General features: G+C 38.5%; 1 protein-coding gene across 1 annotated transcript in view; it reads right to left on the bottom strand.

The window, feature by feature from the left end:
* Positions 1-26,840, bottom strand: part of LOC150080001 (uncharacterized) — a 276,163-nt gene that overhangs the window by 5,320 nt on the left and 244,003 nt on the right. Inside the window, exon 18 of the mRNA XM_090383329.1 lies at positions 25,350-25,412. Coding sequence (XP_090239455.1) covers positions 25,350-25,412 — 63 coding nt within the window. The remainder of the gene's footprint in view (positions 1-25,349; positions 25,413-26,840) is intronic.

The raw sequence follows: 26,840 nt of genomic DNA, 5'->3' as shown, positions 1-26,840 counted from the left end.
GGTGCTATAGTGGGACCACACCCTATCTATTAAAGCCTTGACAACACTATCCTTGTGTTTGCTGGATTGTGCCGAGGTTTAATGGGTATATTGACCCTGGCACATGGGCTTTCTAAACACCTTGGTCTTGAGCCTACAACCATCCCTAATTACCAACACACGTCAAGGAATGGTAGGGTTCCCTCTGCTTCCACCTACAAAGTAAATTTAATAAAAGGGGAGAAGCTATTAAGTACATCAAGTACCCGATCCTCCCTCCCCTTTTGTATAATTGTTAATGTGTCATTAACAAATCTTTTCCATTTGTGCATGGGAAAATCCAAACCCTCAAAAATTCTGACTTCCAACTCTTCCATAGCTAAGTTAGCCGCTATGGCATTAATGGGGGAACCCATGGCTGTGCCATGGACCTGCCTATACATGACATCTTGGAAAACCATGGTGGTACTGGATAAACAAAACTGCACACCTTCACAAATATCATTAACACTCAGAGGAAACCTAGTACTTAACAATACATCCTTTTCTAATGCCATTCTAACACATTGGACTCCAAATTTGATAGGGATACAAGTGAACAATGATGTAACATCGAAATAAATAATTTCGTCTTCTCGTATAGTCTGTCCTTTTATAAAATACACAAACCCTTTGCTATTCTTGATAACAAAGTTGGAAAGTCCTACTATAGGTGCGATCAACTTAGGTAGGTACTTTGATAGGCGTATGTAGGACTATTTACGAATGATACAATTGGCCTGAGTGGAATGCCTACAAAAGGGGAGGGAGGATCGGGTACTTGATGTACTTAATAGCTTCTCCCCTTTTATTAAATTTACTTCAGAGGTGGAAGCAGAGGGAACCCTACCATTCCTTGACGTGTTGGTAATTAGGGATGGTTGTAGGCTGAAGACCAAGGTGTTTAGAAAGCCCATGTGCTGGGGTCAATATACCTATTATACCTCGGCACAAGCCAGCCAACACAAGGATAGTGTTGTCAAAGCTTTAATAGATAGGGTGTGGTCCCACTGTAGCACCTCCAAGGATAAAGGTAACGAAATTATTCGTGTCACGGCAGACCTCAAGAAATGCGGCTACCCCCAGAGGGTGTTGGACAGATTTATTAGAAGAGCAGAGTGCACCCATACTGAGCCGTTCGCCCCTGTGAGCACTGCATATATTCCCTACTATCCGGGCCTTTCAGACCACATTGCATGAATAATTCGGGGGTACCAGATACGCTGTGTGCAACTCCCGGGACGGAGGTTGCACACAGTGATATCCCGTGTCAAAGACCCCATAACGAAAGAAGAAGCCAACAGTGGGGTGGTATACGAAATTAAATGCCTGGATTGTGGGGTGTGTTATGTAGGTGAGATAGGGGCGACGACTGAAAGACCATCTTGGGGAGCATATCAATGCAATAAAGTCCGCAAATTACGGGAAGTCTGACGTGGCAGAACACTTCTGGGAGAAGCAACATCAAATTTCCCTGGAGGATGCTGTCATCACGGATCATGCACAGGGGTTCTGGGATCATAAATGGCTTGAGAGTTTACGTATTGGGGCAGCTAGCAATTCCATTAATAGAGACAGGGGTGTACACCTGCATCCAATTTTTGAAACCGTTGTTCTTGGGCGAGATGAACGGTTTCAGCTAGCGTGCTCCCGAGCCATTTCCGGTGCATAATGGGAAATTCCAACCATATTTCTGAAGAACCATGTGACGAGTGCCGTAGATCTGCTATTTAAGGATGTGCCGCACAGCAGAAGTATGCTGTTGTTGTTGTTGTTGTTATTTGGTTTTTAGGAGCATTAGCAACTAGGGCCATATTGCTCCGGGAATATGCGGTGGTCATTCCCTGACCTTTCCGCATCCTCCGTATTTGTTGGTGACGGGCTCGAACCCCGGTCTAATCAAGAAGCTTGTGCTACGCACTGCTGCTCCTTCCCACCTGGCTACGGAGGCGCCTCAGAAGTATGCTGTTGAGAAAGGAGACCGCTGTCTCCGAAAGCTACAGTCGTAACGGTATTTTGGTATTTTATTTTACTATTTTTATCACTTTTATCATCATATTTTATTTTACATTTCTTATTTTATCGTAAATTAAACCACATCAGTTTTGGACTATTATATTTATATTTTTATTCTATATACTTGTAATTTTATTTTATTTTATTGTAAATAAAGTGTTTTAGTTGCAGGACTTAAATCTGTTTATTTAAATACTGGCTGGTCTAATTGCTTAATATCCCCTCCAAGTATTTGTCTACTTCTTCCTTGAATTTATTCAAACCATCCACTTCCACAACAACAGATGGAAGTCTGTTCAAACAATCAATCACCCACTGGTGAAGATAAACCTCTGCATATCTATCCTATGATCATCCTTCAACTTAAATTTATTCCCCCTCACATGCAGTTTCAGCAAGAGGAAGAATCCCACCAGCTTACTCAATCCATTCAAGGCCTTAAACACCTCAATTAGATCTCCTTGCAGGTGCCTAGTCTCCAGATGCTGAAATTTAGAGAACTGAAGCTTTTCTTGGTAGGAACACCCATTTTCCCCTTCTCTTCACCAGTTCCAGATCTACATTATTCCTAAAGTATAAGTACTCAAAATGCAGCTTAAATTATCATGTACAAAGTAGCTTGTACAAAGGAATAATTACCTCATTATCCCTGCCAGCAAAGTTCCTGTACAGGTGACCCCCCGCTTAACGCTGATAATTCGTTCCGTAAAAACAGAGTGCTAAGTGAATCCGCGCTAAGCGAGTACCGCATTCCCATAAGGTAACATATGTATTTGTGAGTTGCGGTCGGTGCCATAGGATATTTCCTAATCAATAATAAATGGTAGTGAAAAGATGCACAAATGTCGGTCAAAATATTTAATATTCAAATATTTGTACATACAAAATATTCTGCATTACATACATATATAATTATGTGGTAACTACTTACATATCAAAATTAAACTTAAAATTCCAATTAAAATCATGAATTTAATTGATCTAAATTGATTTTAATTGATGAATTTAATCTTGAAAAATGTGTCGATTTTGGCCCTCTTCTAAATAAACTAAAAGGGGTATTAATTTCGAATCCCCCGCAGCGTTACCACCCAACAATAAAGTCACCCGATCCCTCGTCGCTTTGAAACCTGGCATGTTTTTTTCTTCTTTCAATATGAAACTTCTTTAAGGCATTCGTTTCCACAAAAGTCCTGCTTCATCTATGTTATAAACTTGTTGAGAAGTATAACACATAATATCCCTCTTCAATAATTTTAACAAGTTCTTTTTTGAAAGTTTCGGCTCCTTCTGCACTTGCGGCTTCTCCCTGGATTTTAAATCTATTCAACCAGCCCTTACTAGTTTTAAATGGTTCCACATTTTTTTTTTTTTAAGTGAGTTTTCTTCAGATGATCATATAGGCTAATCTCTCTCTCTCTCTTTTAATAATATTTAACTTAACTGAATTCTGCATTGGATATTATCTTCAATAAAATTAGTTAAAGTCTTTCCATTTCAATCTAGTTGCTTGCAGTGGAACAGCTATCTTTCCCACTGCTAAAATTAATTCTTTATTTTTTTTTTATAATTGTTCTTACAGTTAAACTTGCAAGTCCTAAATTATGGCACACATCTGCTTGTCGTTGACCGGAATCGATTCTCTTCAAAATGTCTAATTTAATTTTCAAATTCAGTCTTTTTCTTACATTTATAGTCTTCTTACTGCGCTCAGATGTTGCCTTTTCATTCTTATCAGCCATTATTAACTGTTCGAAAATGTAACTGCGTTGGTTGCATTAATTATGATACAACGTTCAAGTAAACTATCCGTTATGCATGATGTCTAATACAGTACTGAGTGATGACTAGACTTTGGATAAATGCATATTACGCAAATATTACAAGCAATATACTTGATAATTTTTTAAAATGTTGATCTCGGAACTACGTAACAAGTCACTGTACTGCAATTAAATTAGCGTGCGAGAAAATTTCACTGAGCGTTGGAAAATTTCTCAAGTCGGCGTGGGAAAAGTTTTAATGCCATTTTGCTATTCATTTTCAAGCTATCGACTCCATCAAATGAAACGATTTCGTTAAATATGCCAAAAATGCAATCTGCAAAAGAGCGTTATAGTGATCTGTGACAGCATTATAGTCAGATACGGGTTATAACGTAAGAACAGCATTATAGTGAATCAGCGTAAAGCGAACCGCGTTATAACGGGGGCCTGCTGTATATCACTGGCAAAACCCGGTGAACTGCTTGGCAGTCTGTCTACACTGCTCAGAGAACTTCATACTTGACTGCACAATTACCCCCCCTTTTATTTTCCACTTTGCTGAGTGTAGTGTACCAAACACACATGGTATTTTAATCTGGGATTACTGTTACCCATCTGCAGTATCTTACATTTGTCAGTGTTGAACTTCAACTGCCATTTCTCAGCCCATCATCCTTATATTTCTAGATCTTGTTGAAGTAGCTTATATTGATTACTGTCATTAATCCTACCAACCTTTGTATCACCTGAAGATGTAGACATTAAGCATGATATACCTTCATCAGTATCATTAATAAATATCAAAAACAATAATGGTCCAGCACTAAACCCTGAGGGACTCCACTATTAATATTAGTCCACAAAGAGCAGTGCCCATTGATAACCACTCTGTCTTCTTCCACTGAAACATCCCTTTATCCAAAGCAGCAACTTGCCCTTAATGCTACACTACTCCACTTTGTACAGCAGTCTTTTATGTGAAACAGTATCAAAAGCCTTCCTGAAATCCAAGTATATAATATCAAAATTACTTTTTGCATCCATGGAAATTATTTTTTTCTCATTGTTACTGCATCATAGTATCCAATAAAATTGGTCACAACCCTTAACAAAACTTATTTTTCATTTTCAATTATCTTGTATTAAATAATGCAATTTATAGACTTTAGTACTCTAACTACAAGAAAAGGTGTGATTTTAGCATGCACTAAACTCAAATAAGCAAAACAGCATCATGACAATAACATCTCACATTGCAAAATTCTTCAATTGGTTGTGAAGGATCTCTCAATCCTTTGCAATATAAGCTAGTTACAACTGCTGCCTATAAATCCATCTAGTACAGTTTGTTTGTTTGTTATTTGGTTTTTAGGAGCATTACCAACTAAGGCCATATTGCTCCGGAGACATGCAGTGGTCATTCCCTGACCTTTCCACATCCTCGTATTTGGTGGTAATGGGCATCAAGTACAGGAATTTATATATATAATATCGGTGTTTAGATACACCATAGACACTCTTAAAAAAACTACAAAGTAGTTGTTGTGGGCATCATTTGCTCTTTCTCATATTGTGCTCTGCCTTCACGACGAGTTGCCACGATACTGCACTACCTCAAATAACTAACGCTTCACTAATAGAGAAGACTATTGTTACTTATTCTCAGTGAGTACCACCACCCAGACATGTTTCAAGGCTATTGGCCTATCATCAGTGGGTGGGCAGGTACCCTAGTATTGCAGACATGACGACCCAGTTGTGAAGGAATTTATATGAAAGGTAAGAATGTGTTAAATGAGAAGACATTCATGGTTGTTCCTAATGAAATCATTTTACATATAAATAAACTATATGGATTGTTATTAAGTGAATTATATTATGAGCAAAATATTACATTAAGTATTAGTATTAGTAATGGCTGCATGGTGCAAGAAAGCCTATGGCTTATGCTGCACCAGCCAAAAAAAAAAAAAAAAAAAAAAACCTGAATAAAACAATGATAAAAAAAAAAAATAATAAATAAATAAATAATAATAAAAAAAGGAAAGGAAATTAAACCTATCACCCTATGCACTTCCCTCACTCAAAGGTACTATCCAGATGACCTTTGAATTTCCCCAAACTGTCAGCCTCTACCACCCAGGTAGGCAACTTATTCCAGTAATTTATAACTCGCTGGCTAAAATAAAACTTCCTGCAGTCCAATCTAAACATTTCCTCCCGTAACTTGAATTTATATCCCCTAGTTCTAGCATCATTTATAATCTTGAAAATTTCCTCCTCATTCATTTTACTGATGCCTCTCAGAACCTTAAACACCTCAATCAAATCTCCTCTAAGTTGTCTAGTTTCTAAACTCTGCAACCCACATATTCGAAATCTTTCTTCATAAGGATGCCCTTTTGCCGATCTCACCAAGCGAGTTACCCGTCTTTGCACCCTTTCAAGAAGCTCGATGTCTTTCTTTAGGTGCGGTCTCCATACTTGAACACAGTATTCCAAGTGTGGTCTAACAAAAGCCTTATATAATGGGATTATCGTGTCCTTATCTCTACTTGCAAAAGTTCGATAGATCATTGACAGGACACCTGCTGCTTCATCTATATTTAGATGTTGTTATTTGGTTTTTAGGAGCATTAGCAACTAAGGCCATATTGCTCCGGGGATATGCGGCAGTCATTTGCTGACCTTTCCGCATCCTCCGTATTTGGTGGTGATGGGCTCGAACCCCGGTTTTAACAAAAAGCGTGTGCTACGCACTGCTGCTCCTTCTCACCTGGCTATGGAGGCGCCTGACAGGACACCATGGGCCTTCCTTGAAACCTGTTTACAATGGTCAGAGAATTTCATGTCTGACCGTATCGTAACACCCAAGTCCCTTTCCTCCAGTACTGGGTTTAGTTGAACTCTACCAAGTGAATAAGTTATTTTGAGATTACTGTTTCCCAGGTGTAATACCTTACACTTTGTTGAATTAAATCATAGCTGCCATTTTTCTGACCATTTCTGAAGTCTATCTAGGTCTCTGTGAAGAAGCTCAGCTTGACAGTGATCATTAACTACTCTACCAATTTTAACATCATCTGCAAATTTAGACATCCCGCCCTCTATCCCTTCATCAATGTCATTCATGAAAATTAAAAACAACAGTGGTCCTAATACTCATCTTTGGGGAACCCCACTTTTTACATCAACCCAATCTGAGGAATAGCCATTTACCCCAACCCTCTGCCTCCTGCCCTGAAGCTATCCTGCTATCCATCTAAGGATTTTCCCAGTGATTCCAACCTGTTCCAGCTTATAAAGCAACTGCTCATGTGGGACTGAGTCAAAAGCTTTACTGAAATCTAAATAAACAATGTCGAAATTATTCCCTAAATCCAGCTCGTGCATGTCCCTTTAAAAATAGCAAATCATTAATTACATATTTTTCAACTTCGCTCCCACTATTTCCCATTGCCACAAAAGGTTTTTCATTTGTAAATATCGATGCAAAATAACTGTTGAGTTCATCTGCAACAGCAGTTGGTGTATTTAATACTATTCCCTTTCCCTTACATAAAGGCCCGATCTGGTTTGTCCTGCTCTTCTTGACATTTATATATGTGAAGAATTCCTTATCTCCCCCCCCCCCTTTGCTCTGTTTGCTAGTGATTTCTCATAAACTGCCTTTGCCTGTTGAACCTTTTCTGTGGCTCTATTACAGATCATCTTGTAGCTGTTATAGGCTTCAGTACTTTTTATTGCTCTGTAACCTTTCTATACCACCTTTTTATGCTCAAGTAATGTGGCAACTTCACTATTCATCCAACTTGGAACCCTCCTCGTGGAGTATATTTTAATGGTAAATACGCATTCAAGGCATCTGTGATTAATGTTTTAAAAGCATACCGCAGTTCAAATGTATTCATTCTCTGTGCGATATCTACCCAGTTAATAGAGGCCATGTAGTACCTTAAGGCATCGTAATTTCCTTTTCTGAAATTAAAACCCATTCCTCTGCCTTTTACTGCTGCTACCTCTCTCATCATCATCCACTGTAGAACTCCGTGATCACTTCCTGCTACTGGTTCCTCTACTGTCAGCCCTGTTATGTCATCTGATTCATGGGTGATAATGAGGTCTAGGATATTATTTTCTCTAGTACTTTCCCTGACATGTTGATACAAATAACAGTCGTCTAGTTGATTTAAAAATTTTGTTCCCCATGTTGAGTTTCCTTCCCATTTACTCCAATCAATTAGATGCAATTGAAATCACCCATAATAAGACATTGACACTTACTTGCCCATTCCATTTGCATGTAGAGGCTTTCGTCATAATCTTCACAATCACCTGGTCTGTGGATTACTCCTACTCGCATTATACCTTTGTTTCCAACTATATCACACCATACAGATTCTATACTAGCATGTGAAACGTCTGAATCCGGGAAAGCTATTGTCGCACTCAGGCTGCTTCTCATAAGAAGCATTACCCCACCACCCCTTCTATCTTCCATATCCTTCCTAAATACATTATACAAGCCGTATTGAAACTCATTGTCCCCCAAATTCCGGGTGGCACCACGTCTCTGTAAGCCCTATTATGTCCGTGTTACTTGTTTTAACCAGCAGTTCGAATTCGCTCATTTTATTGACGACACTTCTAACATTACTATATAATCACAATTTAGATTTACTGTTCTTGTATATTTAACTACCCTAACACAACCCTTGAAGTTTTTTAGGCTCTCTTCCCTGGCATTAGCTACCTGCTCACTTGAAACGTTTCTGCCCCCAGAACATCTAGATAATATGTCCAGTTGGGATAACAGATAAGAACTCTTGAGGTATGTGCAAGAGTTACTTTGACCAATATTATCAGATAAACGTGTGTCAGTATTACCCACATCCCTCTAACTAGCAGTTTCCCTGAAATTTTAAGGTATCCTCAATAATACTGGCAAAAACTTTTGCACCACCTTTGTTTAAGTGTATCCAGTCTCTACAAAACAAATTCCTTCTACCTACAAGTGTGGGCCATGCTGATAGAAAGTTCCCCCCTAAAGCCTTGCAGAGTCCTTCAAGTCTCGAGTTAATCCACAAGGCTTTTAACATATAATCCCTCCTATCGTGGCTGGGCAGAATTGCAGACACATAGACATTGTGGCCTAGCTTGTGGAATTTCCTCAGCATGGTCCTGTATTTTTCCAACAAATCGTCAGATCGTGTATGTTTAATGTCATTAGTACCCAGATGAATAATAATATTATTTTTACCCCCCTTAAAATCTGACAACCTGTTGGTGACATCATTAATAGTTGCTCCCGGCAGACATACCCTGGTTCTACTCCACCTATCCTTATTACAAAAAATATTCCCTGTTTCCGTGACAATGGAGTCTCCTAATAAAACAATGTCCTGTTTAACCAGAGTAGTTTGCACTTGGTTTTTCTGTTTTGAGGCCCGAATCGGGAGTGCATCGCATGGTAGATTGCTGGAGTCTTGAGTCCCTGACGAGCTCCCAGATGCATTATTCTTGAGGGCAAGCACCCGTTTTTTCAGTGACTCAAATTGTTCCATCAGTGCACCAAATTGCAATTTACGATCGGTGCACTCCTTACATCGATCACAAAGAAAAGAATCCCCAGGTGAGCTATGATTAGTCACCAGGTCGACCTTAGAAAACATTCCACAGGTTCCACAACGGATTAAATCATGACTCACCCATAAATCACCATCGGCTATTTCCGTGTGAGACACAATACCCTGTAACGTGTTTAAGGCGGATCTCGTAACTACCATTATAAAATTAGCTAAATATCAATGAAAATTAACTTTAAAAAATTATATCTATAATATTATAAAAATCAAACTGTTACAAGAAAACCTATAACACAAAATAATCCAACAATATCTAAATAAATCAAATAAAATATTTTAAAGCACTAATCAACAGTAATCCAATCCACTTAACTGAGGAGCCCTGACAAAGCGCGTCCGCTCACCTCAAATGCCAACACTTGAAGAAAATTAAAAGTACCACGGAATAAGAAATAGTTCTATGATGTATCAGTTTTAACTTAACTATGCAGTGTCAAAAATAACAATCCCTCATTATCTGCTGACAGACAGTAAAAAATCTGTGATTTTCTGCCTTTTGAAATTTAGAAAACATTTTTTCTTGGCATCAGTTAATTTTTACTTAGTACTTTCTCAGAGTTACAGCATGAGTTCATAGAAGATAAAGCCTGCCATATTTGTTCTATTTTTAACTTGTAGCAACGCTAGTGTGAGAAACTGACTGCTGTTAGGTGGGTCGGAAAACTGCTAGCTTGGGGGGAGACAAAGATGAATAGATTAACAGTAGCCACTGGCAGAGGTGAAAGAGATTCTTGCACTGCTTCTATTGGAATGAGCAGAAGCCTGAAAAACAAGATGCAGGTTATTTCAGAGACTGCTGGGAGTCATTGCGGTACAAGTAAACACATGGGTTGTGTTAGGGTAGCTAAGAATAGAAATAGGTGCATGTATACTTGCGTGTATACCAATGCAGGAGTTTAGTAAATAAATTTGATGAATTTGAGGTATTGCTCAAAACATCAAAGGCAGATATTGTTGGGATATCAGAGATGTGGTGTCACACAGATATAAGGAATGCAGAACTGGAATTTGGGGAGTACAACGTCTACAGAAAGGATAGACTGGATAGAAAGGGAGGAGGGGTTATGCTATTAGTTAAGAAATACATAAAATCCAAGGAAGTGAAGCCAGTGGACATCGCTGGACAGTGCAGTGTCGAGTCAGTTTGGTGTGACATAAGCATTGGGAGATAAAAATTGAGAGTAGGAGTGTGCTATAGGCCTAATGCCTCTGATGAGTATAATAAGAAACTGTACAGGGAAATAGAGTGGGCCAGTAAATCAGAGAGTCTTATAATGAGAGATTTTAATTTCCCAGATATTGACTGGAATTTGGGGGCTGGTCATTCACACACTGGCAAGGCTTTTGTGGATTTATTGGATGATTGTTTTAATTGTTTTCTACATCAGCATGTTCGGGAGGCAAGTAGAGGGAGGAATACTCTTGATCTGATTATCAGCAGTGATTCTTCATGCATTAAGAATCTGCAGATAAATGAACCACTAGGTGGCAGTGATCACAGTGTGCTGAAGTGGGATTTACTCAAAGAGGTAACTACCATTAGGGGTAAAGGGAAGGGTTATTGCTTTAGTAAAGGCAACTACGATGGACTGAGACAGAATTTAAATTCTATACAGTGGGACCAACTGATGAAGTTACCAACAGCAAATGCAAAATGGGAAGCATTCAAAGAACTTATCTTGGAAGCTACTAGGCTTTACATACCAACTAAGAAATATTGTTCAAGGTTTAGGCCTAAATGGATGTCAGATGAACTGATGAGGCATATGGCAGAGAAGAAACATGCATGGGATACATACAAATTAACACATGACACAGAAGCCTATGATAGATACAAGTTGATCTGTAACCAAGTTACAAAGGAGGTTAGGCAGGCGAAGGCAGATTACGAGAAATCTTTGGCAAGGGATGCAAAGAAAAACAGCAAAGAGTTCTTTACTTGTGTAAACTCTAGAAGGAAGGGGATGAATCAGATTGGTCCACTTGATATCGATGGGTCAACTGTTGATGATCCTGCTCAGGTAGCTAACAAACTAAATGAATATTTTGCATCGACATTCACAGATGAGGAGTTATTTAGCAAGGGGAAAGCCAGAGGTGTATTCAACTCTAGCAGTAAGCTAGAGAATCTTGTAATAACTGAGAGTAAAGTGGAGGAGAAATTGTTGAAGATAAACACAAGAAAGGCACCCGGGGTGGATGAGATCTATCCAGTTATATTAAAGGAGGCAGCAGAGGAAGTAAGCAAACCCTTAGCCATAATTATGAGAGCTTCCTTGGACTCAGGGGAGGTACCCACAGACTGGAGATGTGCAAATGTGACCCCAATTCACAAAGGAGGATCAAAGGCTGACACAAGTAATTATAGACCTGTGAGTTTAACTTCTGTTCCAGGAAAATTAATGGAGGCACTAGTTAAAGAAGCACAGCAGGATCATTTAGACAAGACGTCAGTTATAGCTCGGACACAGCATGGTTTTGTTAAGGGGAAGTCTTGCCTGACCAATTTGATTGGATACTATGATGCAGTCACAAAGGAACTGGATGCAGGGTATAACTTTGATATTATATACTTGGATCTTAGAAAGGCTTTTGATACTGTTGCACATGGAAGACTGCTGCACAAATTGGAGCAGTGTGACATTGGAGGCAAATTGCTGCTGTGGATAAAGGGGTGGCTGAGGGGGAGAACAGAGAGTGGTAATCAATCGACACTGCTCGTCGTGGACTAATGTTATTAGTGGAGTCCCTCAGGGCTCAGTGTTGGGTCCATTATTGTTTTCTGTATTCATAAATGATATTGATGATGGTATATCAAGCTTAATGTCGAACTTTGCAGACGATACAAAGTAGGCAGGGTTGTCAAGGGCACTACTGACACTATTCTGCTGCAACAGGATCTGGAAAGGTTGAGCAGATGGGCTGAGAGGCGGCAAATGAAGTTTAACATTGACAAATGTAAAGTACTACACATGGGAAACAGCAACCCCAGAGCAACGTATCAACTCTGTGGTACTACACTGACAGTGGTGGAGAATTAAAGGGACCTGGGGGTGGTCGTGCAGGCAGATATGAAGTTCTCTGAGCAGTGCAGATGGGCTGCAAGAGTAGCTCATGGTGTATTGTCAATGATATATAGGAATTTTTCTAGCAGGGATAAGGAGGTGATTATTCCCTTGTATAAGGAAATGGTCAGGCCACACCTAGGGTACTGTATACAGGTCTGGAGGGGCGCCTCCATAGCCAGGTGGGAAGGAGCAGCAGTGCGTAGCACACGCTTCTTGATTAGACCGGGGTTCGAGCCCGTCACCACCAAATATGGAAAATGCGGAAAGGTCATGGAATGACCACCGTATATCCCGGAGCAATATGGCCTTAGTTGCTAATGCTCCTAAAAACCAAATAACAAACAGGTCTGGAGGCCTCATTTCAAGAAGGATGTAGAGCTGCTGGAACGAGTACAGAGAAGGGCAACAAGATTAGTGAATGGAACAAAGGGGTGCTCTTACGAAGAAAGGCTTAAGTTTTGCAAATTACAGTGTCTGGAGACTAGGCACCAGCGAGGTGATCTGATAGAGGTGTATAAAGCCTTGAATGGTTTGAGCATGCTCAATGCTGATGGGATTCTTCCTCTCGCTCAGAATAATCACCTGAGAGGGCATAAATTCAAACTGAGGAAAGACAGATGTAGGATAGACGTGCGGAAATTTGCCTTTAGCCAGCGGGTGGTTGGTTGGTGGAACAGACTTCCATCTCTTGTCGTGGAAGTTGATAGCCTAAATAAGTTTAAGGCTCAGCTGGACAGGTATTTTGAACGAACAGAGGGGTGAAGTAGTGGTTTTTTTTTTGGCTGATGCTGCATAAGCTTGCTTTCTTGCATCAAATGCCTCTACTAATGCTAATGCTAATGACATTACAAAGTTTAGAATTATGTGTTTGTTAAAGTTATTTATAAAACTCCCATGTAATATAACAATTATTAATATTTCTAACCATTGTAATTAAAACTATTTATACATATAATAGCAGAAATATTCGAATTGGGCTCTTGGGTTGGGAATATTCATATTCATAATAACTGCAGAATCCTACACCAACCGTTATTAAAAATAAATAATCAGTGTTGTGTTATATTAATATAATAATGATTTTTTTTTTTTTTTTTATGTGAACCCCAAATACGAGAGGTATTAGAACCTATAGTACTTAGTACCGTGCTTGGGTTGGAGGTTGAGAAGACGAAAGAAGATATTTGTTGACATTGGACTTGAACTTCTGTAGATTGTAATTTTCAGGAAATACATATGAAGGAAGGTTGTTACAGAAAACGGCAGTTGAATGAATAAATGAGGAAGATGAAAAGTTGGTTCTGTGGGTTTGAAGTTGGACAGTAAATGGATGTTGGCTGGTGACGGCACGTGTTCGGACTGTTTTGAAAGAGAGAGCGGGAATTATGGAAGCCAATTCAGAAGAACAGCGCCCATGGAAGTATCTGTAGAAGAGGCATGCAGCAGAAACAGTGCGTCTATGAGAAAGCGAGTGGAGAGACTCTGTTAGAGATGAATCATTAATTAACCTAACTGCCCTCTTCTGAATGGAATCGAGAAGCCTGAGAGAGGTTTTGGGGGCACCACCCCAAATGTGGGAACAATATTCCATGGCAGGGCGGATTTGCGATTTATACAGAGTAAGCAGCTGTTTAGAAGAAAAGTAACGCCGAGAGTGAAAGAGAAAACCAAGTTTTTTAGATGTAGAGGAAGCAATATTTGTAATGTGCTTGTGGCAAGAGAGATTAGAAGTCAGGGTAATCCCCAAAAGAGCTTTATCATTTTGCCTAGAAATCGGAGTGTCACTAAAGATAAGCATAGGAGCAGAAGAATCCTTTTTGCGAGATATAAGACAAGACTGAGTTTTAGAAGGGTTGAAATCAACTAAGTTATCTTTGCCCCACTGGAGAATTACCTGAAGATCGGCATTTAAGGAATTGGTAGCAGATTTTCGAGAAGTTGAAGCTGATTGAGCAGGACAAGGTTTCTCAAAATGAAAAGTTGAATGCAATGTGCTATCATCGGCAAAGCTATGGATAGGATTTCCAGTCAATGGAAGAAGGTCATTGATATACAAGAGGAAAAGAGTGGGGGAAAGAACTGAACCTTGGGGGACACCGGCATTAGTGGAGAAGTTAGAAGACAGAGAGCCATCTACCATCACCCTCAGTGAGCGATCAGAGAGAAAACTGGATAACCAATTACTAAAAACAGTTGGCAAACCATAAGATGGGAGCTTGTTTAGAAGACCTTTTTGAGATGTCAAGAGCAACTACTTGTGTTTCACAGAACTTTTCCATTGAATTAGTCCATAAATGGGTAACATAAGCCAGAATATCACCAGTGGATCGACACTGACGGAATCCATACTGGTGATCAGACGGAAGGTTTCTAGGTAGTTTAAGAGTTGGCGGTTAATTGATTTCTCCATTACTTTAGAAAGAGTAGAAGTAATTGCAATGGGACGATAATTGGATGGGAGGGATTTGTCACCCTTTTTAGGAACTGGCTGGATATGAGCAAATTTTCAAGCAGAAGGAAAAACACCTTTGGAATAAGAAAGTGAAAAAAGGTGGCAAAGAATAGGAGTAAGTTCAGGAGCACAGGTTTTGAGAACAAGTGGAGAAATACCATCGGGACCTGGAGCTTTCTTAGCATCAAGATTTATCAAAATCCTTCTGATATCCTTTTGACGGAAGGTCACAGGAGGCATTGAATGGAGCGTGTTGGGAATGGTGGGAGGTGTTTTACCAAGATCATTAATACATGAGCTGGAAGAAAAATGGGATGCTAGCAGGTCAGCTTTATCCTTGGCTGACGTGACAACAGAACCATCTGGTTTGGACAGAGGTGGGAGCAGAGATGGGCAAAAGTTGCAGCCAATAGCTTTGGCAAGAGACCAGAATGCTCGGCTACCATTAGGGCAAGAAGCAAGTTTTCCACTCTTAGCCTGTTCAAACTCCAGTTTGGACTGATTAATAACTGCTTTACAATTGTTGCGGGCTTTGGTGTAGGCAGAAAATGAAACTGAAGAATTAGAAACAAGCCAATTACGATATGCAACATTCTTCTCTTGGACAGCCTTAGCACATTTATTGGAAAACCAAGGTTTAGATAAAGGACGAGATTTTAAAGTGGAGTGTGGGATAAAGGATTCCATTCCTGCAAGAATAATTTCACTGACATGACCTGAGCAAATGTTGACATCAGAAGTTTTGAAACAGTAATCCGACCAAGGAAAAGAAGAAAAGAAGTCTCGCAGGTCATCCCATTTTGCATTCTTGTAATGCCAAACAACACGAGGTTGGGAATAGCTATGAGATAAAGGTTCCATTGGAGAAGAGACAATCACCAAGTTGTGATCTGAAGTGCCTAAAGGACCTCTCACTTCGACCGTGTACTTAGAAGGGTTGTTTGTGAGAAAAAGATCAAGCATATTGGCTGTATGATTAGGATTGTCCGGTATTCTTGTAGGTAAATGGACAATCTGTGCTAGGTCATTAGTAATTGCAAAAGCCTCAGCATCTCGACCTGCTGGGTCGATGTGACTAGAAAACGGAAGCCAGCTGGAGTTGTGAACATTAAAGTTTAGATAGGAAAATTACCTCACTGTTTAGATAGGAAAATTACCTCACCAAGGAAAATTACCTCACTGTTAGGAAAGTTGGACTGGAGAAAGTCAAGTTGCAAAGAGAGGAAGTCAAAGAGCTCCAAGTGATTAGTGGAGTGGGGAGAACGGTAGAGACAACAGATGAATTTGACACAATGAGTTAGAGAGATTTTAAGCCAGAGAAGATCAAAGAGAGTAGATTCCAAATTGCCAAGTCTCTGACAGGGAATATCAGAACAGACATATGCACAAGTACCACCTTTGAGGCGAAAGGAATCATACAGTGAATAATTTGGGCATCTGAGATGAGCAGTAGTTGAATCAACCGATAACTGAGATTCTGTCAGAAAAAGTACATGGGGTTTGGTAGACTGCAAGTGGAAATGGACATCGTTGAGATTAGAATTGAGACCACGTATATTTGTGAAATGAATTAGGAAGTCCTTGGGAGGTTTAGATCTTTTCGCAGATAAGCTTGCTCTATTAGTTTGGCAATTCATGGTGTATTCAATAGTAAGAAAAAGTGGGTGGGACATGCTGTATGAAGTAATGAAATTTTTGGATATGGCGTACATGTGGTAAGAATATACCCAGATCCTTGACATAACGTGGCCTCGACAATGCTCTCCGCATACACACTACTCGGACTCCCTCCAGTCACTATCTGGGAGAGTAGAGGTAGCAAGATTATACACTAGCTGATCTGGAAGCCTCTTAAAGAGTTACCAATAGGTTCTTTCCGGTGTACTAACTAGCGGCCTTGCTAACACCGGTTTAGAGCTGTACCCTCGAAATGTAAGGAATATTGGATCTCGCCACGACATTCATCATAACCTCAAAAGTCATCAATCATACTGCATGGTGGAAGAGATAGGGAAGGGTTGACCGGAACTTAGCTCTAGAGACTAAGCATGGGTTCCACCACTTCAAGCCTCCAATAAGCAAAGTGGTGGTATTTCACCGGTTGATGAGAGTCATCTACCACCTAGTAGATAAATGAAATAAATAGAATGATATAATTCCACCAGATAAAAGTGATAAAAAGGTAACTGTACAATAAAATATGAAATTTTAAACTGCAATGAACAAATTACAATAAAACAATGTATATAAAAAAAGGATAATAAAAGCGCTAAAACACCGTAGGTTTCAGAGACATCTGCCTCTGTTAACAATTAAAAATTAATTCTTTTAATTAATTTTTTACTTAATTTTTAATTGCGTAAAATTGATTTTTAATTGTGTTCAATTGCTTCTTAATTATTTTTTACTGTAATGTATAATTTTCGATTTTTTTTGTTTTAATTTCTGGAGAGTATCATACGGAAGTGTTCTACGTATTATATTGAGGTAAACGTCTCTTATTATTTTACAATTACTTTATACCTGTAACGTTTTTTTCTTTTTTTTCTTTTAAATAAGAGGTCAAAAACACAGGTTTTAAATATTTAATTTTTTTTATTAAAAAGTAAAAAACATATGATAAGTATTGCAATCCAATAAGAAAAGATGAAATATTGGTATACTCCAAGCATAATTCAAAAAGCTTTAAAGTTTATCCAAAAATTAAAAAAAGTTTACAGGTGTAGTACCACCACCATGTTTATAACAATTAGGGATGCTACATCTGCAGGGTTTATGCAATATTTTGTGAATTTATTGGATGATTATTTTCTACAGCAACACATTAGACAGGCAACCAGACAGAGTAGTACTCTTGATCTGGTTATAATCAGTGATTATTCAGCATTAAAAATTTGCAGATAAAGGAACCACAGGGTAGTACTGATCACAGTGTACTAATGTGGGATTTACTTAAAGATATAACTACAATCAGGGGTGACATGAAGAGTTTTTGCTTTCGTAAAGGTGACTACAGTGGTTTCACACAGTTTTAAAATTCTATACAGTGGGACCAACTGATGATATTCCCAATAGCAAATTCTAAATGGGAAGCAGAAGATGTACATGGATGTCAGATGAACTAATGAAATGTGTGGCAGGGAAGAAAAATGCATGGGATACATATAAATTATCAGACGACACAGAAGCCTGTGGTAGATATAAGCTAGTCTGTAATGAAGTCACAAAAGCGGTTAGGCAAGCGAAGGCAGATTATGAGAAATCTTTGGCAAAGGATGCTAAGAAAACCAGCAAGGACTTCTTTAGTTATATAAACTCAAGAAGGAAGGGGCAGAATCAGATTGGTGCACTTGATATCGATGGTTCGACTGTTGATGATCTTGCTCTGATAGCTGACAATCTGAATGAGTATTTTGCATCTACAGTCTCACATTAATAATGAAGGGAATGCCAGAAGTTTATCAAACTGTAACAGGGTGCTTAATATTTTTGTAATAGCTGAGAGAAAAGTGGAGTAGAAATTGTTGAAGTTAAACATAAGAAAGGCACCAGGGGTGGATAGGCCTATCCAGTTATATTAAAGGAGACAGCAAAGGAAGTAAACAAACCCTTAGCCATAATTATGAGGGCATCCTTGGACTCAGGGAAAGTCCTGATAGACTGTAAATATGCGAATGTATCCCCAATTCACAATGGGGGGATCTAAGGGTGACAAGTAATTACAGACCAGTTAGTTTAACTTCTGTTCTGGAGAAAATAATGGAGTGACTGATTAAAGAAGCATTGCAGGATCATGTGGACAAGACTGCAGTAATAATTCAGACACAGCATGGGTTTGTTAAGAGGAAGTCTTGTCTGACACATTTAATTGGAACAAAGGGACTGGATACAAAAAAATAATTTTGATATTGTATACTTGGATTTCAGGAAAGCTTTTGACCCCGTTGTGCCTGGAAGACTACTGTACAAATTGGAGCAATATGGTATTAAGGGCAAGTTTCTACAATGGATAAAAGTGTGATTGAGTGGAAGAAGACAGACTGGTAATTAATAGATGCTGCTTTTCATGGACTAATGTTATTAGTGGAGTCAGGGTTTGGTGTTGGACCCACTGTTGTTTTGTATATTTGACATTAAACCTGATATACCTTCATCAATGATATTGATCAATGATATTGATGAAGGTATATCAGGTATATCAATGATATTGATGAAGGTATATTAAACCTGATATACCTTCATCAATGATATTGATGAAGGTATATCAGGTTTAATGTCAAAGTTTGCAGATGATACAAAGGTTGGCAGGGTTGTTAATGACAGTAAAGCAGTATGCTACTCCAACGCAATTTAGATAAGTTGGGCAAATGGGCTGAGAAGTGGCAACTGAAGTTTAACATTAAAAAATGCAAAGTACTGCATATGGGTAGCAATAACCCAAGAGAAACATACCAGCTGTGTGGTACTACAGTCTGCACGGTAGCACAGTGGTATCGTCACCATCCTCCCCACACCGGGTGGAAAAGGCCCAGGTTCGAAACCTGACGATGACACGAGGAACTTTAACAGGCTTTTTTTCACTCCGTCGCTGCTTTAGTCGGTCTCAGGCGTAGATTGTAGATAGCAATGTTTCCCAACAGAAAATGGGGTTTTTTCATCCAGCAAAACAGTCAAATCGACCAGAAAACACAGATATATGGGTATATATTAGAAATAATGGGTGGCCCTAATATAATAATTTGATTTTTGATTTGTGTGGTACTACACTTAGGGTGGTAGAAAAAGACCTGGGAATAACTGTGCAGTCAGATATGAAATTTTCAGAGCAGTGCAGACAGGCTGCCAGATCAGGTCATGGGGCATTGTCAATGATATGCAGGAATTTTGCTAGTAGGGAAAAGGAGGTGATTATCCCTTTGTATAAGGCAATGGTCAGGCCACACCTTAAGTACTGATTACAGGTCTGAAGGCCTCATTTTAGGAAGGATATAGAGTTGCTTGAGCAAGTACAGAGAAAGGTACTTGCTCAAACAAGTACAGAGTGTGCTGAAGTGGGATTTACTCAAAGAGGTAACTACCATTAGGGGTAAGGGGTAAAGGGAAGGGTTATTGCTTTCGTAACGGCAACTACGATGGACTGAGACAGTATTTAAATTCTATACAGTGGAACCAACTGATGATGTTACCAACAGCATATTCAAAATGGGAAGCATTCAAAGAACTTATCTTTGAAGCTACTAGGCTTTACATACCGACTAAGAAATATTGTTCAAGGTTTAGGCCTAAATGGATGTCAGATGAACTAATGAGACATATGGCAGAGAAGAAAAATGCATGGGATACATACAAATTAACACGTGACACAGAAGCCTATGATAGATACAAGTTGATCTGTAACCAAGTTACAAAGTAGGTTAGGCAGACGAAGGCAGATTACGAGAAATCTTTGGCAAGGGATGCAAAGAAAAACAGCAAAGAGTTCTTTACTTGTGTAAACTCTAGAAGGAAGGGGATGAATCAGATTGGTCCACTTGATATCGATGGGTCAACTGTTGATGATCCTGCTCAGGTAGCTAACAAACTAAATGAATATTTTGCATCGACATTCACACATGACAAGTTATTCAGCGAGGGGAATGCCAGGGGTGTATTCAACTCTGGCAGTAAGCTAGAGAATCTTGTAATAACTGAGAGTAAAGTGGAGGAGAAATTGTTGAAGATAAACACAAGAAAGGCACCTGGGGTGGATGGGATCTATCTAGTTATATTAAAGGAGGCAGCAAAGGAAGTAAGCAAACCCTTAGCCATAATTATGAGAGCTTCCTTGGACTCAGGGGAGGTACCCACAGACTGGAGATGTGCAAATGTGACCCCAATTCACAAAGGAGGATCAAAGGCTGACACAAGTAATTATAGACCTGTGAGTTTAACTTCTGTTCCAGGATAATTAATGGAGGCACTGGTTAAAGAAGCACTGCAGGATCATCTAGAAAAGACTTCAGTTATAGCTCAGACACAGCATGGTTTTCAGACACAGCATGGTTTTCAGACACAGACCCAGCAAGGGGAAGTCTTGCCTGACCAATTTGATTGGATACTATGATGCAGTCACAAAAGAACTGGATACAGGGAATGCCTTTGATATTATATACTTGGATCTTAGAAAGGCTTTTGATTCTGTTGCACATGGAAGACTGCTGCACAAATTGGAACAGTGTGGCATTGGAGGCAAATTGCTGATATGGATAAAGGGGTGGTTGAGGGGGAGAAGACAGAGAGTGGTAATCAATCGACACTGCTCATCGTGGACTAATGTTATTAGTGGAGTCCCTCAGGGTTCAATGTTGGGTCCATTATTGTTTTCTGTATTTATAAATGATATTGATGATGGTATATCAAGCTTAATGTCCAAGTTTGCAGACAATACAAAGGGTGGCAGGGTTGTTAAGGACACTATTGACACTATGCTGCTGCAACAGGATCTGGAAAGGTTGAGCAGATGGGCTGAGAGGTGGCAAATGAAGTTTAACATTGACAAATGTAAAGTACTACATATGGGAAACAGCAACCCCAGAGCAACGTATCAACTCTGTGGTACTACAATGACAGTGGTAGAGAATGAAAGGGACCTGGGGGTGGTTGTGCAGGCAGATATGAAGTTCTCTGAGCAGTGCAGATGGGCTGCAAGAGTAGCTCATGGTGTATTGTCAATGATATATAGGAATTTTTCTTGCAGGGATAAGGAGGTGATTATTCCCTTGTATAAGACAATGGTCAGGCCACACCTAGAGTACAGTATACAGGTCTAGAGGTCTCATTTCAAGAAGGATTTGATTTGATTTGATTTTTAATGGCGCATTGGCAGCTAAGGCCGTAATGCGGCAAGTGAATTCAAGAAGGATGTAGAGCGGCTGGAACGAGTACAGAGAAGGTCAACAAGATTAGTGAATGGAACAAAGGGGTGCTCTTACAAAGAAAGGCTTAAGTTTTGCAAAGTACAGTGTCTGGAGACTAGGCACCTGCGAGGTGATCTGATAGAGGTGTATAAAGCCTTGAATGGTTTGAGCATGCTCAATGCTGATGGGATTCTTCCTCTTGCTCAGAATAATCACCTGAGAGGGCATAAATTCAAATTGAGGAAAGACAGATGTAGGATAGACGTGCGGAAATTTGCCTTTAGCCAGCGGGTTGTTTTTTTTTTTTTTTTTTTTGGCTGATGCTGCATAAGCTTGCTTTCTTGCATCAAATGCCTCTACTAATGCTAATGCTAATACTAAAGGCAACAAGAAGAATGTGGTGAGGGGAATGAACGGGTGGTCTTACCAAGAAAGGCCTAAGTTCTGCAAACTGCTAGCATCCGGAGACTAGGCACCTGCAAGGTAATCTGATTGAGGTGTATAAGGCCTTGAATGGGTTGAACAGGCTCAATTCTGATTGGATTCTTCCTCTTGCTCAGATTATCAACTTGAGGGGACATAAATTCAAATTGAGGAAAGATAGTTATAAAATACTGGAGAGTAATTCGCCGTTAGCCAGTGGGTAGGTGATTTCTGGAACAAACTTCCATCTGTTGTTGTGGAAGTTGATAGCTTAAATAAATTCAAGGTGGAACTGGACAAGCATTTAGAGGGAATGGATGTGTGAAATGTGTTTTTTTTTTTTTTTTTTTTGGCTGATGCTGCATAAGCTTGCTTTCTTGTATTACATGCCTCTACTATTACTATTTTCCACACATAAAATTTACTTGTAACAATGATCTGAATGATTTTGATTTAATTAGTTTTATTCATATTTAAAATTAATCATAAAGATGGGGATGTTCTGGCTTGGAAAAAATATGCTTTAAATTAAAATCCAAATATCCTTTAATCCTAATACTGAAACCTACAGAGCTATTGCGGTTGAATAAATTATATATTTTCCATGTAATGTAAAGTACCATCTTTCCCATCACTATGTCAATTGTTGTAAACCACCCTACAGGAATTTTAATTCTCCAATTCTCCTTAGACTCCTACATAATTGCTTTTGCATGTGATAATGGCTTTGATTTTGACTGCTCTCTGATTACCAAACCTTTTGACATTTTGAAAACTCCCTAAAACTTATAAAATAAATTAAGCGTAATTAACTTTTGCACTAAAGTTTTAAGATAAAAAATTTCACTTGAGTTCCTCCACACCCTCCCATGGGAGTTGCTGTTTTAAATTTCAAATGATCTTGCAATGATGCTTTTCACAAAATGGTCATACAGACGTTCTACCCTTTGAAATTACACTGTCCTCACACCTGGTACTTTAAATCACTAATTTTTTGTTTTTGTATCTACTATGAAAATACTTTAAATCACTAATTTTTTGTTTCTGTATCGACTATGAAAATACTTTAAATCACTAATTTTTTGTTTCTGTATCTACTATGAAAATTCTATCCTTTAAGTCTACTGGAGAGTAGTTGCCACACTTAACATCAATAGGAATGAAACAAGTACTTACTTTAATTTTACATTTATTCAATTATGTTATGACTTTTTCTCAGCTTATTGTCTTTCCACATATTGTTAAATTTTGTTCTCACTCAAAATTTAATATTATAAATTTACATTCAGTAATCATTGAATTATGACCACCTAACTAATACAGTGTTAGGCCACTGTTTGCACAGATAACAGCAATTATTTGCCTATGCATTGATTCCACTAGTGTTGGAATAAATGATGGTTGCGTGTTCATATGGTTCACTTCTTGTTTCAAAACATCTCACAGATGTTCAATTGGATTGAGGTCAATCATGATGGGAGATATCTTCACTGTGTTCCTCGAACCACTCATTCACAGTGCGATCCTGATGACATGGCCTTAGTGTCTTGGAAGATCTCGTTTCTGTCCGGGGAAAAAAATGCAACATGGCAGGGTGCACATGGTCTCCCGAGAGATGCTAGTAGATCTCATCAGTGAAATATTGGTCCATGCATACCAGAGGTTCTAGTTCTTGTCAGCAAAACATGCCTCATATTAAGCAACCACTGCTACCTGCCTGGATAGTAGGCACCATGCACGATGGGTTCATGAACTCATGTTGCTTGCATCACACATAAAGGCATCTTGGGGTGTGTTGCACCAGGTATTTAGACCCATCTAACCAGTACACTAGTGTCCAACTAGCGTGTTGTTGATACCACCGCATTTACTGTCATCAATGATCGGTGAGAAAAGGGAGTCTCTTGGGTCATTTGCTGTGGAATCCCATATATCTCAGTGTGTGGCACATCATCATTTGAGATAGTGTTCTTGCATTTCCCATATTGTATTTTGATGTTAACTGTCACACAGTGTCCTGGTGTTGAGTACATACAATGCACTGAACCCTTTACTCGCCACGCAAGATCATCCACCTCGTGTAATCCTTTACAGATCTGTTGGTGGGAGGCGGTTCTGTTACAAATCTGTTTGACGCTATTTTTTATACACTTAACCACAGTGTGCCACGAGTGAGCAACCAACAAGATGCGCCATTTCCAATATGGAAGTACCTGATGCATGAGCTCCCACAATCATACCCTTTTGAAACTCTGTGATATCTTTACTACGTCCCACTACTGCTACTTTATCACTTTGACTTGAACAATCAGATACAAATTACCACTTCACTGGCATACAAAGCTGTTTGGCTGTTTATACTGTGGGCTATGTAGCACAGTCCATTATGGATGGGGTGGGCACAATTCTGTGATCATTGAGTGTATGTCTAGTAGATGTAATATGCATGTAATGCATACTTCTTTTTGCTATTCTGTTAATGTTATTTTCTAACGGTTATGCTAGTATTTGTTATCCTGCTGGTCTCTGTATTGTTCAAGCAATAAGTTAATACCTACTAATGCTATTTATGATTTTTGACCATTAAACTGATGCTTATTAATTTATTTGCAATGGAAGCTAAAGCTATTTTTGAAATAGCTACTGCCATTATGGATATATTTTAATTTTGCAATGTGTATAATACTATTGACCAGGAAAACAAAAATAAAAAAAAAACACAGAAAAGCTTCCAACTTCTGAAAGTTGAGGCATGATAATCAGTCAGCATAGAAGCCTAGGTTATAATGCGTAATTCATCACCCAAATTGCCATCTAAGGCCATTTTAAATGGCAACAGTTTTTTTTTAGATAGTTACTGCTATTATAAATATGATTTATTTGTAAAATGCTTACAGTGGATAAGCTACACTATAAGTGCTAAATTCAGAGTAAAAATTTACCCCACATTGGCCATTCTCATCAGTCACACAGATTAAAATAAGGTTATACAAATTTTGCTATACCTAGTTAAAACAGTTATTTTATGAAAAAAAAAAGGGGGGCGAAAAAAAAAAAAAACAAACCTGAATCAATTCCAGCGCTTGCCTCTGCTTGCTAGCTAGTAGTTCTTGTTCTGCCTTCATTTTCTAAAATGATAAAAATGCAAATACACAATGTAGCATATTTCAAGAAATTTAAGATTAGAACATATAGTTTGGACAAAGAAAACAGAAGACTGGATTTTTGATCAGCTGGAAAACTGCAGGAAATTTCATATTTCTTGCTGTTTACCAAATCCACCAAGCAAATACACATCTGTGCACATACAGTAGCAGCTTCGAAAATTGTATCACCCTTTACTGTTTATTATTTCATTAGCATCTTCCTGTACATATGAAATTATATCACCTTAAGGCATCTTCAGCATCCGGTTAACATGATGCAATAGCATGTTAGCATGCTATTGCATCATGTTAACATTTCAGACTGTGTAACAGATATGTTTTTATGTCATTCTGTGTATAATCCATGAGCAAGGGTTCTCAATCCATCTGCTAACATATTTCACAGTTATACTGCATACAAGCAGTGAACTTTGTGGAAGAAAAGCATAATTATTGTTCGTTATAGGGCACATTTTTTTAAGTCAAATTATTTACAAAAAAAAGGGTTTGGTTGTAATCAGTTGTCTGTCTCAAAAATTCACAAAAAGAAATGTGAGGCTAAAAGAAAATCTGGAACAGGACAGACTTTTAAAAACATTGAAGGCTCCATGATCATTTTCTAAGTTCTAGGGACCTAAAAGCCATGTGGAAGGAACAAAATCTTAGCCTTAAACTCCACATACACATAACACCACTATCCACAGATCAACCTAAGTTGCCGAGGATCTTGGTTTAATGCCAATTGAAAGAACTGCCCAATGAAGACCTGTCATGAGTGATCCGAAAGTATATAAATCCCATAGGAAAATGCACCATAAATGTATTTTATCGAGTGACTAATTAAAAATTTTTTTTTTTTTTTTTTTTTTTTGTTATGATGACCCAAGACATGAAAGGTATAAAAACCAGTAGTACTCTAGTTACAAATTATTATATCATAGGCTTGAATCTGAAAAAAACTTATATTTTTTTTCAAGATGGCCAAGGCCATTGTATGCATCTAAAAATTACCAGCTTCTGGTAAGTTTCCTCCAAAACACAGAAGTAGAATTAGAAACACATATTTGGCCTTTTATTGAAGAAGCAAAATTCAGAAAAGTGCCCATGGAAATATCTATAGAAAAGGCATGCTGCAGAAACTGAATGTTTATAACCAGGGCTGTGCCGAGCCATTTTAGTACTTGAAGCAAGAATAAAAAATTGCACCCTCTCCTAAAATAAAATAAAAAATTAATTAAAAATATATCTAACTTATTTAAAATACATCTCTGGTACATGCTTTTTTTTGACAAAAAAATAAAATAAAAACTGTTTAAAGTGAATTTTATTCTCATAAGCAGTATTTATCTCATAAGCAAATTTATTATAAATATAATATAAATAAATTACTGGTAGAATTTTTCTCAGCCT

This window comes from Mastigoproctus giganteus, chromosome 10, assembly GCF_048544385.1.
Source record: "Mastigoproctus giganteus isolate SK-2022 chromosome 10, ASM4854438v1, whole genome shotgun sequence".
NCBI classification, from domain to species: Eukaryota; Metazoa; Arthropoda; class Arachnida; order Uropygi; family Thelyphonidae; genus Mastigoproctus; species Mastigoproctus giganteus.
Note: the sequence above shows the minus strand (reverse complement) of the source record. Positions and strands in the feature narration are given on the sequence as shown.